We start from the raw sequence: 15,471 nt of genomic DNA on the forward strand, positions 1-15,471 counted from the left end.
CTTGTTCATCATTTTATCCCAGATGCCCCAAACAGCGTGAGCTCAATAAACATCTGTTACATGAATGAATGGTCCTTGGAAGAATTAAAACATACCTACTTCCAGCTCCCAAAGAGCCCAGATGCTAGTGAGGTGACAAAAATTAAATAATTAGATATTTTCACATGGCAATAAGAGCAAGATGGGAAACCATGATTATGTATCGGGGCTAACTAGGCAGGGTGCTCAGCAAGTGACATTTGAGCCAAGGCCTGTCAAATGAGGAGCAAAGATTTGGGAGAAAAGTGTTCTCTAGACAGACTAGCCAGTGCAGCATCAGGAATGAGCTTTGGGTATTTGATGAACAGAAGGAAAACCAGTGTTCATGCCATGTGGAGGACAAGGGGAAAGGGTTAGGCATGGATCTAGACGGGCCCACAAAGGTTAGATAATGCCCTGGGGGTGCTAAGGAGGGGAGGACTTGTTTTTTCAGAGGCTAGTGAATCTTCAGCTGGTCTTTCCCTTCTCCTGGCCTCAATCTCTGAACTGGAGGTAGCTCTGAGGTCCCCTGTTTCGACATTCTCAGCACCTCTCAAGACCACCCAATGATGCAGGTTGGGTGCATTTGCACCCAAACTCAACAGAGGCTCCAGAATGCGAAATCACTTTTCCAACGCCACAGAGCTAGCAGGTTCACCGTCCACATCTGAAAGCTGACAGTCTGACCCCGGGACCCATGCTCTTAACCTCCAGGGTATATTGCAGCCCCACCTCACCCCCACGCCATAACCGTAACAGGCACTGCAGTAGTTACACGTCTTTGCGGCAAATTCTTCTATATATGCCACTTACAAGCGGTGGGATCCTGGGTTAGTTACTAGCGTCCCCTGAGCTCATTTCCCCGTCTGTATAACGAGCACCCCAACATTCACCTCACCCAACACAACACTTGGCTGACCAGGAGCAATGAGGCATTGATTCCCAAACAACAGTGCCACTTTCTGTGAGGGATGTGGGGCGGGTGTTGAGAGATTGGGGTTGTTTGCGTAAAAGGGACGCGGAGTCTTCCCATCCTCTTTTTGCGTTGTTTCCTCCATTCAATTGCAGGGCAACTCTCGGTCTCCCCCCGCAACAACCCCCCCACGTTTCTTTTTCCCCCGGCTGGAAAAAGGTCGTGGTCCCTTTAAGGCCCGCCCCTCCCTCCCCCAAAACTTCCCAGTGTCTGCTCTCTTTTCGATCTCGGACGGCCGGCCAGGCTCGCCGCCGAACTGGTAGGGGCTGGGGGCGAGGGGTCTGGGAGGGGTGCCGGGGGATCCGAGGGAGGCGCCGCCCCGGGCCCGCGGCCGCGGTCCGCGTGCAACGGGTGGGGGAGGGGCGGAGGCTGGGAGCTCCGGGGTGCAGATAACGCGGCCGCTCGGCCGCCCGCCGTGGACGCGCTCGAGGGGGCGAGCGGCCTGGAACGTGTCGCGCGGGGGACGGTTCCGCCGCGTCCCGTCGGCGCGCGCCGGCGCGAGGGGCGTCCGGGACAGGCGCGGGGGCGGGGAGGGGAGGGGCCCCTTCTCTCCCCCTCCCCCCACCGCATTCCTCTGACGTCCGGACCTCGGCGACCCCGCCCTTCAGTCAGACCCGCCCTGCCTTAATTCCGTCGCTCGGATCACGTGTTGGAGGCGCTGCGCAGTCCCCCGTCTCCTTTTGGCTGGCCCCTTCGGATCTTTCCGGGGTAATTGAGAGCTGACTTATATCCGGATCAGCCTACCCCAACTTTCACCTCCCCAAACTCACAGAGCTACCAAGCCGATCCCACTCTCTTAGTGCCACTGACCCCATTTCAAACTTGTTTCCACGAGGACACCCTATTTCGGGAAGCCCCTTTCGCCCGAGTGGAAAGGTTCCGTATCTTCTTTGGGGGAAGTCTCCCGCATTTCCCACGACTGTCCCCTCCTCCACTCTCCTTCTCTTCTCCCCTTCGCTCCCCACCCCGCCCCCTGCAGACAGCTCCCTACGGTTAAAGAGTTCTTTGGGCGGGATCCTAGGGTCAACCCAGGGTGTTCTCTGCGGGGGTAGTCCCAGAGGAAATGAGGCCCGTCGGACACTTAGGACACTATAACTGCTCGCCTTTGCCGAGTAGCTAGCTAGCACTGTGCCGGGTGCTGTGCCTGGCGTTTGGTGGCGGGCGGGGTGGGGGGCAACTAAGACCAACACACAGACCACACAAGCACTTCCATGCTACGAAAAAGGGCATTCCCCAAACTGGCAACCAAGAATAGTAAGGACTGTCGAGTGAAAACCGTTGGCCTGAGCGATCAGGGGTTATCATGAGGGAAACCGAGGGTCTGGGATGGTAGGGCCAAGAACGCTTTTCAGGGAGAACAGAGCACGAAGAGAAATTTTAGAATTTTAACCCCTAATTCTGGCAGAAGGGATAGTGGATGAAAGTGTTCTAGTTCGAGAGCCTGCTCGGGCATAGATCGAGAGGTGCGAGAAAGATTCTTCCCTTTCTGCAAACTAAAAGGAGTTATTTGTGGTTGAATTTAGAAGTGAAGTGGTGAAAGGACGCGGGCGAATTGGACAGGGTCATAAGACAGACGGCAGCAGCAAATGGTTTAATACTGAGGGAAAGGGTCAGATTGAGTTTAAAAAATTTTTTCCCTCTGATATTGTGAAGGTTAGCAATGGAGAGGAATAGGAGATAGGGATCGGTACAGAGCTGCACTGGCAATTGCCCTTCTAAGAGTCTACCCTGCCGGTGCTGCTCAAAGGACTCAACACACACTCTTGTTTCTCCAGGCCTTCCCTCCTCTGGAGGGTCGCCCCGCCTCCGGAGGTGCCTGAGCGCGATTCGCGCATGCGTCCTCGGCCCCGATCCTTTCGTAGACTGCGCCAAAGTGGGTTCCCCTTTTTCACCCAATCAGGGGTCACCAGTGGGCCTAATATCTAGTGAGAGGACTCTTTTCCACTCTCAATTGACTAATCGGGCGTCTAGCAGAAGATCGGCGTCTGCAGTAGCCATTGGAGAGAAGCCAAGGGAGGGGCCGCCTTGTCTCCTTGCGGAGAGGCGCGGGGAGGTAGTAACCGTGACTGGAAGACTGAGGGGGCTTTTGGTTTGATGGATTAGCGAGAAAAGCCAATGAAAGTGGGAAGGAGGCGGGGCTTTTGACAGTGAGGGTGTGCTGCTCCTATCAGGTACTCCAAAGGAGGCCATGCCGTGCCAAAAATCCAACCAATCAAGTTAGAGTTTATTTTAAGGCGGCGGGGCCAGAGAAATGACTGGCAGAAAGCTCTCGCCTATAAGGAGTGTCCCAGACAAACGAGGGCGGGCACTCCTGCAGAAGGGCGTGCGCTTTATCCAGTAGGCGCGCAAGGCGTATAGAGGCTTCCCCTCCCCCCGCGGCGGGACCAGTGGCTCCCCCTATCGGGTGGGGGCGGCGGGTGACGGGCGTGTCCCTCCCCCAATGAGAGGCGGGGGGAGGCGGGTTCTGCGCCGCCATGTCGCGGAGGCTGCTGCCCCGGGCGGAGAAGCGGCGTCGGCGGCTGGAGCAGAGGCAGCAGCCGGACGAGCAGAGGAGGCGGTCCGGAGCGATGGTGAAGATGGCGGCGGCGGGCGGCGGAGGCGGCGGTGGCCGTTACTACGGCGGCGGCAGTGAGGGCGGCCGGGCCCCCAAACGGCTCAAGACTGACAACGCCGGCGACCAGCATGGAGGCGGCGGCGGCGGCGGCGGAGGAGCCGGGGCGGCGGGCGGTGGCGGCGGGGTGAGGCCAGGGTCCTGGACGCCGGAGACGGCCGGGAAGGGAGGGAAATTTTCTCACTTTGAGGGCATTTATCTGTTGGGGGGCTGTGCGCACGCGCCCAGGCCCTCGCTCTGTAGAAGGGGTGGGGGAGGGGCAGGCGTTGGGCAAACGGCGGGGTTTGCGCGAGGACAAGCGCTTGCGCGTGCGCGCTCTATACAGAGCGAGGTGGTGGGGGGGAGGAGGAAACTGCTCGCGCTGCAGGTGGCGCAGTGCGCAGGCGTCGCGGGCTGGCATGTGGGGGCCGGGCACGCGGCCGGGCCGTTTTTTTCTTTTATCATTCTCGTCTCTGGCCCTATGCGCAGGCGCACTTATCCTGTCCGGGCCTCGTGGGCGGTTGTGTGGGGGGGATGGGGGGGTGACCGCCTGAGCGGGAACTGGTGGGTGGTGGCCTTTTACGCGACTGAGTTGGGTATTATGCCCGAACGCTGTTTAGTTTTTGTATCGTTATGGTTTGTGTCAATACAGAAAATTGATGTACTTGAGAGTATTTACCCAGACCAAAGTATGCCTCATTTTGTGGACATTGAAAACCGGAAGAAAAAAGTTGTGAAAGACCTTTTTTAGATATTTGGAAGTTGAACCATGCTTTGGAGTCATCACAAGTTTGCTTACAGTTTCTGGGGTTAAATGGGTGCGGTAGGTTTGATGAACGAAAATGTTCCCTGAGGGGTGGGCACTTTGGAAGGGATTCAGCCTCTTCAGTCTCCTACGTCGAAAAAACAACCAGTTGTTACTCCTGGCTTGAAGCCAATGTTTTCTTTCCTGGAAGTTCATGAGATCCTGTCCGGTTCAGCCATTTGCAGGGTTTTTCAGAGTTTAGTGGTGCTCTGTAACTGTGATTTACAGGCATTTAAACCGTGCGAGAAGTTTCATTGCATGCGTAATAAAGGTATCTCAATACTTAACACTCGCCTATGAGATAAAGAAGGGTATTACTGTTACACATTTGATTTTGTAGCTAAACTAGGGAGCAGCTGGGATTAGAACTGATGAGCGCTGTGGAACTCCAAATCGCTGAGCCGGTAACCTCAGGCGGGTGTGGTGCCTGTGGTTTGTGTGGTTCATTCCTGAAATAGAATCCAATTCTGCCCCTGTTACATGGGCTTCTGCCTAGTGGTTCTCAGAAGGGAGGCTGGGCCCAGAGCCCAGGAGAGATGGAGAAGCTTAACTTTCCTCTTGATTCTCAGAGACTTTTGTCTGTGGATGGAAAAATACTTCCCCTGGGAAGGGAAGTGTCCTGGTTTTTAGTGATACAGGTTGGCGTTTTGTTGGTGTTGGTTTTTTTTTTTTTTTTAACTTTCCTCATCCTGCTTTTCCTTAGTTTGGTCTAGGTAGTATTTTTCAATACAGATTTTGGTGGGAGAGTAAAGACTAGAGGCAGTCAAGACTGGCCTGGATGCCACAGTGTCTGAAGCACCTGCTGGACCTGGGGATGAGTGATGGGGATCAGCAGTGTTTGGCTGTGTGGTGATGGCAGCTTCCTCCTATAGAGGGTGGGCAAAGAAGCTGGGGTGAATGGAAAGGGAATGTCCTGGTTCAGGCTACAGCAGAAGAATCCCCTTTCCAAGCCACTCTTCCCACATTTCTTTGGTCAGTTGAAGGAGATTGGTTCTGGGAAGAATGTATTAATAAGATGGGGCTTGAGATTTGCTTCATCTTCCATTTTGTCATCTTCAGAAGTTACAGTGAGAGCCATTAGGCAAGTGGCCATCCACTTAGGCCTGCTCTGCTGACCCAGAATCCTTTTGGGATGATTGGTTGAATTGTTGTTCCTTATTGTCTGCCATGTATGTCCTTCCTGGGTGACACGCAAATGTTTTATCCATCTGAGTCCCCAACAGTGCAGAAGCCAGTAGGCCACCATCTTGTACAGCAGAAAGTAAAGTCTTGGTTTTGCTCTCTTTCTCAGGAGAACTACGATGACCCGCATAAAACCCCTGCCTCCCCAGTTGTTCACATCAGGGGCCTGATTGACGGCGTGGTGGAAGCTGACCTTGTGGAGGCCTTGCAGGAGTTTGGACCCATCAGGTACTCAGTCAGAGGCCAGGGGTTGGGGTTGGGTATTCAGATGAGTTAACTCCTTGGTGTCCTATGTGTCACCGGGTTTCTGGTTGGAAGTAACCTGACTGACTATTTCAATTTCAGTCCAGGTTCCTTTAGCTAGGTCCTGGGGCTCCACTACTCCTGGGGTTAGCCATTGTACTTTGGATAAGTTACAGCAAGTTCTGTGCCAAAGAATGCCAAAGCTGCAGACACCTTTTGCTTGCCATGCCATTTATGGCAAGGGGTGTAAGGTACAGGTCAGGATGCCATGACAGGACACAGAGCACTCAAGAGGCCAGGGAGCAACCAGCTGACAGAAGGTCGAGGCTGTCCTCTGACTCTCATCGTCTCCATCCCCTTAAGAAGATTGCAACCTGTGTTCTCTCTGCCAGCTATGTGGTGGTGATGCCTAAAAAGAGACAAGCGTTGGTGGAGTTTGAAGATGTGTTGGGGGCTTGCAACGCCGTGAACTACGCAGCCGACAACCAGATCTACATTGCAGGCCACCCAGCTTTTGTCAATTACTCTACCAGCCAGAAAATCTCCCGTCCCGGAGACTCAGATGACTCCCGGAGCGTCAACAGTGTGCTTCTCTTTACCATCCTGAACCCCATCTATTCCATTACCACGGTGCGTGCCAGCAATTATTTGTTGAGGTTCTCCTTCTATACAGTCTCTCTCCTGCAGTTTCTCCCTGTTCCCTCTCCCGTGAGTCAGACTGATTGGTGCCTTTTCATCTTGCCCATCTTTGGTTTTTACAGGATGTTCTTTATACTATCTGTAATCCTTGTGGTCCTGTCCAGAGAATTGTGATTTTCCGGAAGAATGGCGTCCAGGCCATGGTGGAATATCCTTTGCTGGGAAATGGGTGCTCCTTGAGATGGGAGCTCACAGGAGTCCGTGATTTCAAGCAGCATGTGTCTCCTGAATACCTGCCTTGTGCCAGATGCCTTCATAGAGCCCATGGTCTCCTGGGAGGGTTAGTTAATAAACAACCACATGTAAACAGATGACCCTTGAACAGCACAGGCTTGAACTCTGTGGATCCTCTTAAGGTGAATTTCACTTACTAAGTGCATACTCCAGTAGTAGGTTATCTGTAGTTGGTTAAATATGTTGGTTTTCAACTGCACAGAGATAGATGTCTCTAAAACACACCCACGTTTAAGGGTTAATTGTGTAGTGTGAAAGTGCAGTGCAGAGTTTAAAGTGTGAAGGGAAAGAAGAACATGCTATGAGCTATAAGGGGAAAGAATTTACAGAGGTTCTGGGAAGGTCTGTGAGGAAGTGACATCCTGTTTTCAGGTGGAGGTGGGAACTGACACGTGCACCACTGAGGACACCACCTCTGCAGAGGTCTGCAGGTGGGCAGGCGCTTAGCGTTGGAGAAAGCAGACAATCTGACCACTGAGGAGTAGCTAACAGGGTCCCTTAACGACATCGGAAGTTAGGGTGGCCAGGCAGTGGGGTAAAGCTTGGATCAGGGTGCAGAGGGAGCTCACTGATGGATTTTTCAGGAGAGGAACATAATCTCATTGACATCTCAGATGTTCAGGCTTAGTCAAGACATGTAGCATGAGAGGGGAGGTTTGGGCTGAAGAAGGTGGTTTGACCTTTGATGTGCAGAGAAGGTTGATATTGAGTTGCCGGTGGCAGGGTGCGGTGGAGTATAAGTCATAGAAGACCTCTAGCCAATGTCTGGGCATCAGTGCAGCACTCTACCTGTCTCTAGGAGTGGCTCTGGGCAGTGAGCTCACCCCAGAGCCCACTTGGAGCTGTCTTTGAGTGCTGCCTTGCCCTCATTCCTGTTTGGCCCAACTTGAGCTCTTTCTGAAAAGCTCTTGGGATGGGACTTTGCCTTAACTTGATTCACGTTTGACTCTGTGCAGAGTGCCCAGCGAGCTAAGGCCTCCCTCAATGGGGCTGACATCTACTCAGGCTGTTGCACTCTGAAGATAGAGTATGCAAAGGTAGGTCTGGGGACGGCTGCCCTGGCCTGCTCTCAGGGGAGCCTAGGGCCCGGCTGACCTCAGGCTTTGTTTTGTCCCTGCAGCCTACGCGCTTAAACGTGTTCAAGAATGATCAGGATACCTGGGACTACACAAACCCCAATCTCAGTGGACAAGGTAATCCTGATGGCCGCTTTATTCTAAACACACCCGCCCTGCCTTCACTTGACTAGCGCACTTCATAGACCTGGGCTCAGGGTTATGTAATGCCATTGGGCTCCCTGTGGACATGGGAGGGCCTTAAGGATCAGCTCTTGGAGAATGCACTCCTGTGGAAGAGGGTGAATAAGGGGCCTCTAGGTCCTAGCTGCTGCTTGCGGCCCTTTGATGCAACTGAGGATGCAGGGTCAAGGCAGAGGCCTGGGTGGGGTGGGGAACAGAACACAGGCCCTGGCAATGGCTTACAAACCAGTAGCAGCTCCCAGACGGGTTCTGCTGCTTACCTTCTCGGAGCCTGCTTAGGGTCACTGACTCTGTTCTCACTGGGCCAGGAATGGCCCTCTTGCTGTCCACGATTGACAGGGTCTGCTTGTGTGGAAAGAGGTGGGGAAGGTGATGAGGGCTCCCAGGCCTTTGCAGCAGAGCCTTTGAGCAAATTGACCTTGTGGAGTTCAGACGCCCAGGATTGGAGAGGGGCAGGCATGCCTTGCCTCACTTGTAGAGGGGATGCAACATCTCTGCAGGGGGCCCAAATGGACAACCCTCTTCCTAGAATCTCTCAAGAATGATTTGCCTTGGATAGGAGAGAGAGGTGGAGCATTGCCTTTGAAAAACAGCAGCACCCCCTCAGCCAAACCACCCGTCTGTTTCTGTTTTGTTCTGATTGTTTGGACTAGACCATGGGCTGAGGGAGGTGGCTGGTCGCTGACATCTCACCGGCCTTGGGAAGCCAGAGGCTCCTGTTCCTAGGCAGGCCTGTCCTGCTTGCCCTTGCCGCTGGGAAGCCGTGGGCCGGGTGGGCTAGACTCTTCCCCAGGACCCTCACAATGGGCGCTGTGGGGCAGGCTGCCCCTCCAGAGATCAGAGGCAAATTGGTGACCAAGTGAATGTACCAGAGCGGGCAATGGCATTACATGACTGCTAACAGAAACACGGCAACCAACCATTTCTTCTCCAAGGAACATAAATAGAAGATGTGCAGACCGGCAGGGGCTAGTGGCAGGGGCTGGCTGTGCATTGGTTTTGATGCCTCTCAGCTTTGGCCGCCCCCAGGCCCGGGGTCAAAAAAAAAAAAAAAACGAGAGCTGATGAGGTGACCTGGAGTGAGGGCGGTGCTTCGCCACCCCCTCGGGAACCAGACTTCAGCGGCTCTGCCTCTGCACATTGCTCACCAACACACAGGGTAGAAACCACTAGCTCTTCCTGGAGAGAACAGAACACGCAGCCTCCACCACGTCCCCAGAAACAGCCGCAGACTTGAGCTCACTACATCAAGAACACCACCACACCGCGCTCCAAGGAACAGCTACAAGCACAGAGACAGAGGCAGACAGAGACAAAGAAAGAGACGCAACATGGCAGCAGACACTGCTTTTTTACTAAACATTAAAAAAAAAGTCAAAATCCAAGCAAACTTGAACCCGAAAATGTACACAGAAGTAGGAAACACAGAGAACAGAGCTCTCCCAGCCAGCCAGCGGCGCTCTTTTCGGAGAACGATTCATAGACTGAAGTAGATTCCATGGGCCTCCAAGACAATAGGATCCTCTCCATTCCTCGCCATGTGGGTTTGGTTTTTTTTGTTTGTTTGTTTTTTAAGTCCTTTGGTTTGGGGAGGGCCTTCTTTTTTTTTTTTTTTCTTTTGTGTTTTGATATTTTTTTTTTCTGCAGTCATCGGCTGCCAACATAATCTGCACCAGCTGGAGATCAGAAACCAAAAAAAAACCACAACAACAGCAAAAAAAAAATCAAAAAGCCAAAACAGACCTAAAACCAAACAGCTCAGAGGTACACAGTTACCTGCTGGCGGGTAACCAGGCGTGCTCCCAAGGCCAACAGTGCGGGCATAGTGGGGCCACTGGCACACCTTACAACCAGGAGACACGCACACGGAGCGCTACACAGCCAGAAGCACCGCACTGCAGCACACAATGTGAGGAGGTGACAACACGGAGGGACACTACCCACTGCATACACCTTTATTTTCCACTTTTCTGGTATCTTCTGAGGACAGAACATCTGTGAGCCATTTTTTGACTTAATCGAGACATTGACTTTAAAAACAATTCTTTTAAAAAAAAAAAATTGTAGCGGATGTGTACCGTAACTTGTATTTATGACTGTAAAACCATGTGATGCAGGGTCGCAGTGTATGTTTGGTGGGACGCCATCTTTCAGAACTGTGCTAACTCACTGTTGAAGCGTCCAATGGTAAGAGAAAATACAGATTTGTTTTTTGTGACAAATGGACATTGTACTCTGTACTTCTGCTGTAAGTAGCCTTTTTCCATCTTTGTAATGACTGTTGGAAAACAAAACCCAGGCCGGGTGGCAGGAAAGGGCAGTGGCCCCAAGCCCTGGGTTTTTGGAGTCAGCCAGGCCTGGGTTCAAATCCCGGCTCAGCCACTAACTTGCTTTGTGACCTTGGGCCAAAGTGTCTTAACTGCTCAGTTAAAAATTAAGTGCTTATTATCCTTATATGTGAAATGGGGCAAAAATATTAGTACCTACCTCATAGGGTTGTTGTGAGGAATTTAAGAAACAATGATGTCTGTCTGTAAAGTGCTTAGCACCGTGTCTGCCATTTCAAGTGCTAAGTTAAGGTAGCGATTATCAACTGTAGCTGGGGATGGGGCAGGGTGGATCTGCGCCATTGTCTTGAGAATGTTGATGCCTTGTACATGATGCTCATTTGAACTGGTTTTGATGATGCCCTGTTTGTCCTTGCCTACAGTCCCTCTCCTTGGGGTGAACATGATGGGGGGGTGGGGCGCGGTGACTGGGACCAGAATTGAGAAAATCCTCTCTAGAGAGTGGGCCCTAGCACTCCTAGAATCTTGGGGCTTCAAGGGCCTGATTTTACCCTTCTGCTCGTTCCTGAGTTATTTTATAGCACTTAACTCCTTTCCCTTCTTTGGGAGTTATTTTAGAAAGCTGTTCCTGGCCCCCAATCAGCTTCCATAGTGGCTGCAAGTTTCCTAGAGGGCCCAAGAGCTGACCTTCCTGTCAGAGCTCTGGGAAATGAGAGGTCCAGAATTGGCTTCATCCTTCACTGAGAAAGGAAAGCAACCTGCTTGCAGTGGGCAGGGGTGGGGGGAGGGATGGTGGGCTCCAGTCTTGAGATCTGGGCTTCATGCCAACCCTGGATCCGGCCCTGGGAAGGTCGCCCCAGTAACCCTATTGAGGAAGGAAAGGCCGGTGCCCGGGCCCTCAGGAGCCAAGGGACACAGACTATCCCCTGCAGTCAGGAGGGAGGGAGATGCCCATTTCCAAGTCAGCCTCTTAACTGTTTTCTCTGTCTACAGGTGACCCTGGCAGCAACCCTAACAAACGCCAGAGGCAGCCCCCTCTACTGGGAGATCACCCCGCAGAATATGGTGAGGGCAGGGGGTTCCCCTCCGTGGACTCCCGTGGCTCATGTGCCCCTGCCCGCCGCCCGACACGCAAATTCTCACCCGTCCTCCCTCTCTTTCCTTCCCACCCCCCAGGAGGGCCCCACGGTGGGTACCACAGCCATTACCATGATGAGGGCTACGGGCCCCCCCCACCTCACTACGAAGGGAGAAGGATGGGCCCACCAGTGGGGGGTCACCGCCGGGGCCCAAGTCGCTACGGCCCCCAGTATGGGCACCCCCCACCCCCTCCCCCACCACCCGAGTATGGCCCCCACGCCGACAGCCCTGTGCTCATGGTCTATGGCTTGGATCAATCTAAGATGAACTGTGACCGGGTCTTCAATGTCTTCTGCTTGTATGGCAATGTGGAGAAGGTGAGCTTCTGCTAGGTCCACTGTTTTCCTAATAGACCTGACAGGCCCAAGGGAGGCCCTGATCTTCTGACCCCTCAGTGAGCAAAGAGCGGGCAGGAGCCTCTTTAGAAGCAAGCAGGTCCAGAGAGGGTAATAAGGCTTTTCTCTGGAATGCTTCAGGTGATAACAGCAACACTGAGCCCTCTGCCTTACCAGGGGTAACAGTTGACTGGGGCTGCCTGGTGACTGCTGACCTGAGACTAGGTTGTTCCCGCTGTCAAACCCATCTGGGTCCTGAAAGCCTTTTACTTTGCACCCCCTGACCTAGCCTGTTGATGATAATAGCAGCTAGCACGTGTCAGGTGTTCTTGCTGTATCAGGACGCTGTTAAAGGTGCTGTAAGTTGCTTAAATTCATTATAAGAATCCTTAATGAGACAAGCAGGGGCATTGAAAGCATGGGGGGGGGGTAGCAAATAATTTGTCCAGTTTCACATGCCTTTGTGGAAGCAAGGCTCCTAGCTGACACTACTGTTTTCAGTGTTTGTGTAACAACCACAACTCAGTAATTGTACGTACTCTGTGTTGATTGGAGTAGGTGCTTTTTTCCCCCTGTGGCCGCTTTTCTGTTGTGCTTCATTAAATGACCCATCCATGGGTTGGGTCCTGCCATTAGGAAAACACTGCCAAGTGAGTCTCTGCTGCCCAAGTGGGCTCAGCACTTGCTGTGGGCCAGGCCAGCGTGTCTTAACAAGTGAGGAGATAGAAGCCTAAATCCAGAGCAGGGTCAGGAGAAGGGTCTCTGGTTCCTGGCCAGTGGTGCTGACTGTGACTGCTCTTCTCAAGGTGAAATTCATGAAAAGCAAGCCGGGGGCTGCCATGGTGGAGATGGCTGATGGCTATGCTGTGGACCGGGCTATCACTCACCTCAACAACAACTTCATGTTTGGGCAGAAGCTGAACGTCTGGTAGGTGCCCAGTCTCTGTGGGCTTGGGCAGTGTGGAGAGAGGGACTGAGGAGAGGGGGAGGGCGGTGGAGCCCACTCTGGACAGGGGTCAGGCGCGCAGAGCAGCCAAGTGCTTAGCTGGGTTGGCGCTGGATGTGGTGGACGTGTCGGCCTCTCTTCAGTGTGGAGCAGGGCCCTGCAAGGCACACAGTGCTGTCAGATGGGAAAGCCACAGTAGGAGGGGGACAGCTTGAGGTCTGACAGGGGGCTCCCCTTCCCTCCGACAGTGTCTCCAAGCAACCAGCCATCATGCCCGGTCAGTCATATGGGCTAGAAGACGGGTCCTGCAGTTACAAAGACTTCAGTGAATCAAGGAACAATCGGTTCTCCACTCCAGAGCAGGCAGCCAAGAACCGCATCCAGCACCCTAGCAATGTGCTACACTTCTTCAATGCCCCTCTGGAGGTGACTGAAGAGAACTTCTTTGAGGTGGGTGCTGTGGAGTTGGTCCCTCAGCACAGCCATCTGAGGAGGTCATCCGTTTTCTTTTTTTCTTTTTAACAAATATCTATTGAGCTGCCACTCTCCTGGGCTCTGGGTTGGGTGCTGGGAACATGGCAGGGACCAAGAAAGGCTCTGAATGGCACGAAACATCCAGCATCAGTGGAGTTTGCTATGCTCTTCGCATCTTTGGCAAGCTAGAGTGGCTATTCATTTGCTGTGAAAGATTCCTCCTTGTCTAGATGGTAGGTTGGTGATTGGAGCTCAATCTTGGCCCCCTCTGGGGCCTAGATGACAGTAGAAGGGAGGGTCCCATTACAGTGCCCTCAGAGGGAACCAGGCAGCTTCAGGGAAGGGTGGGAGTCTGATTGCTGGGTTGGACTTTGGGCCTTATTCTGGCCTGAGGTGTTGCTATTCAGTTAAGCAAACATTTACCCAGTACCTGCAACACACCCAAATTACAGCTGAAGATGGGAATTTAAAAAGCAGTTTGGCAACATAATAGAGTGATGTACAGTCTTCGGGGAGGGGGATCATAGGGACACCTTTAAGAGTGTGTGAGAAAAGCTAACTCCTTGTCCAGAAAAATTCAGGTATTCGGTTGTGCGCTTGCATTCCACCATGTGGCACTTCTTGTGTTCCTGAGTCTGTTTTCTCTCTGTGTTGCAGATCTGCGATGAGTTGGGAGTGAAGCGGCCATCTTCTGTGAAAGTATTCTCAGGCAAAAGTGAGTGAACTGCCTCGCCTACCTCCACCGTTCCCTGGTGGTACACAGGCAGCTCCCTGGCTCCTGCTCAGGTCAGCCTAAAACCTTCGTTTTCCCATCAGGTGAACGCAGCTCCTCTGGACTGCTGGAGTGGGAATCCAAGAGTGATGCCCTGGAGACTCTGGGCTTCCTGAACCATTACCAGATGAAAAACCCAAGTGAGTATCTGTGTGTCCTGCAGTCATCCCCCTTGTGGCCTAGTGGGTTGGCTGGCTTCCGGCCAGATCCGTCATTCCTGCCATCAAGACAGGGCCCCAGAGATTTCCTCCTTGTCACTGACACGGGCAGGTGGGACCTGGTCTCCAGGAGAGCAGCCTGCTGTTCCACATGGGAGGGCCAGCCTAGCTGCTTGCTGCCACCCACTCTGCCAGCTTGGGAGTTGCTTAGGCTTGTCCTCCAGGGAACTGGCATTCTGTGTGCGTCAGAGGCTGGCTCACATAATACCCAGGGAAAAGGGAGCTGTACTAGCCAGCAGGTAAAATTCCCCTACCCAGTTCCTGGGCAGGCCTATCCTCGTGCACCAGCTAAAGAGCTGGGAATGGGATCCTTCTTGCAATTACGGAAGAGGAGGAGGAATGCCTTGTGTATTTGGCTTGTTTTTGAATCTCAAAACTGGCAAGGATGAGTTAGACCCCTGAATTGCAGAAAAAGATGTGTGCAAAACCAGGAAAACAGTGGCCCCAAGCCACTGGGGGTGGAGAGGGTGGCCCCAAGCACACAGGGGGTGCGAAGCCTCCGGAAAGGGGCCCAGTCACATCTCTCTCCTCTCTTACAGATGGGCCATACCCGTACACTCTGAAGTTGTGTTTCTCCACCGCTCAGCACGCTTCCTAATTAGGTGCCTAAGAAGAGTCCCATCTGAGCAGGAAAACATTTCTTTCTTTTATGCTGTTTTTTTTATTTTCTGCAAATGTTCCTGTATTCCTTTTTTTAAATGCTAGTTTAGTAGAGGCTTTAACCATAATGGAATGGCTGGAAGTCTAAAGGGGGAGGGGAAGGGGAACTGATATCTCCCAAGATTAACCTTCACTTTTTAAAAATTACTGTACATGTGATTTTTTTTTTTTTTCCTGTTCATACATTTGTGCTGCCCATGTACTCTTGGCACATTTCAATAAAATTGTTTGGAAAATAAAGGTCACTTTCTGGGATTCTGGGGTGTGTCTGTTTCCCTCCCACTCAGTTTTCTGAAGGCGGGCAGGGTGGCTAGGAACAGCTGCAGCCTCTCCAGATGGACGAACCCAGCTCTGAGGAGCAGTGTGGGTCAGAGCTGTGGGTTGGGGGTGATGCTGGGAATTCTAAGTCTTTTGAGGAAAATCTGGGAGACCTGTCGGCATCCCTCGTGGACCGTACCTACCCAATCCAGCTGAATATAGGTGAAAGAAGAAAGCCTTAATCTTAAAAAGTAAATACCTGCCTTTCTATAAGGTTGGAAAATAAAACCTCAGATAAAAGTGAAAGTCTTCTTCCCATTCCCTTTAAAACAGTTTATGATTTTTTTTGTCTACAAGGGAAGTTTTCCAATTTGTGT

The 15,471-nt window shown here is 52.5% G+C and overlaps 1 protein-coding gene across 3 annotated transcripts; it reads left to right on the forward strand.

Moving 5' to 3' along the window:
- Window positions 1-1,152: 1,152 nt before the first annotated feature.
- On the forward strand, window positions 1,153-15,091 carry HNRNPL (heterogeneous nuclear ribonucleoprotein L). 3 transcript variants are annotated; one of them, XM_043435693.1, is made up of 13 exons: window positions 1,153-1,250; window positions 5,678-5,796; window positions 6,204-6,441; window positions 6,573-6,658; window positions 7,685-7,781; window positions 7,865-7,937; window positions 11,285-11,356; window positions 11,468-11,748; window positions 12,573-12,694; window positions 12,961-13,162; window positions 13,844-13,901; window positions 14,003-14,098; window positions 14,716-15,091. In XM_043435693.1, the coding sequence occupies exons 3-13, from the start codon at window positions 6,217-6,219 to the stop codon at window positions 14,772-14,774; spliced, it is 1,371 nt and encodes a 456-aa protein (XP_043291628.1). In that variant the 5' UTR covers window positions 1,153-1,250; window positions 5,678-5,796; window positions 6,204-6,216; the 3' UTR covers window positions 14,775-15,091. The 3 variants fall into 3 exon arrangements, with proteins under 3 accessions (XP_043291628.1, XP_043291625.1, XP_043291626.1); XM_043435691.1 differs by lacking the exon at window positions 1,153-1,250 and adding an exon at window positions 3,445-3,729; XM_043435690.1 differs by lacking the exon at window positions 1,153-1,250 and adding an exon at window positions 3,442-3,729 and having other exon boundaries at window positions 11,285-11,748.
- The last annotated feature ends 380 nt before the right edge of the window (window positions 15,092-15,471 follow it).

Source organism: Cervus canadensis, chromosome 18, assembly GCF_019320065.1.
Source record: "Cervus canadensis isolate Bull #8, Minnesota chromosome 18, ASM1932006v1, whole genome shotgun sequence".
NCBI lineage: Eukaryota > Metazoa > Chordata > Mammalia > Artiodactyla > Cervidae > Cervus > Cervus canadensis.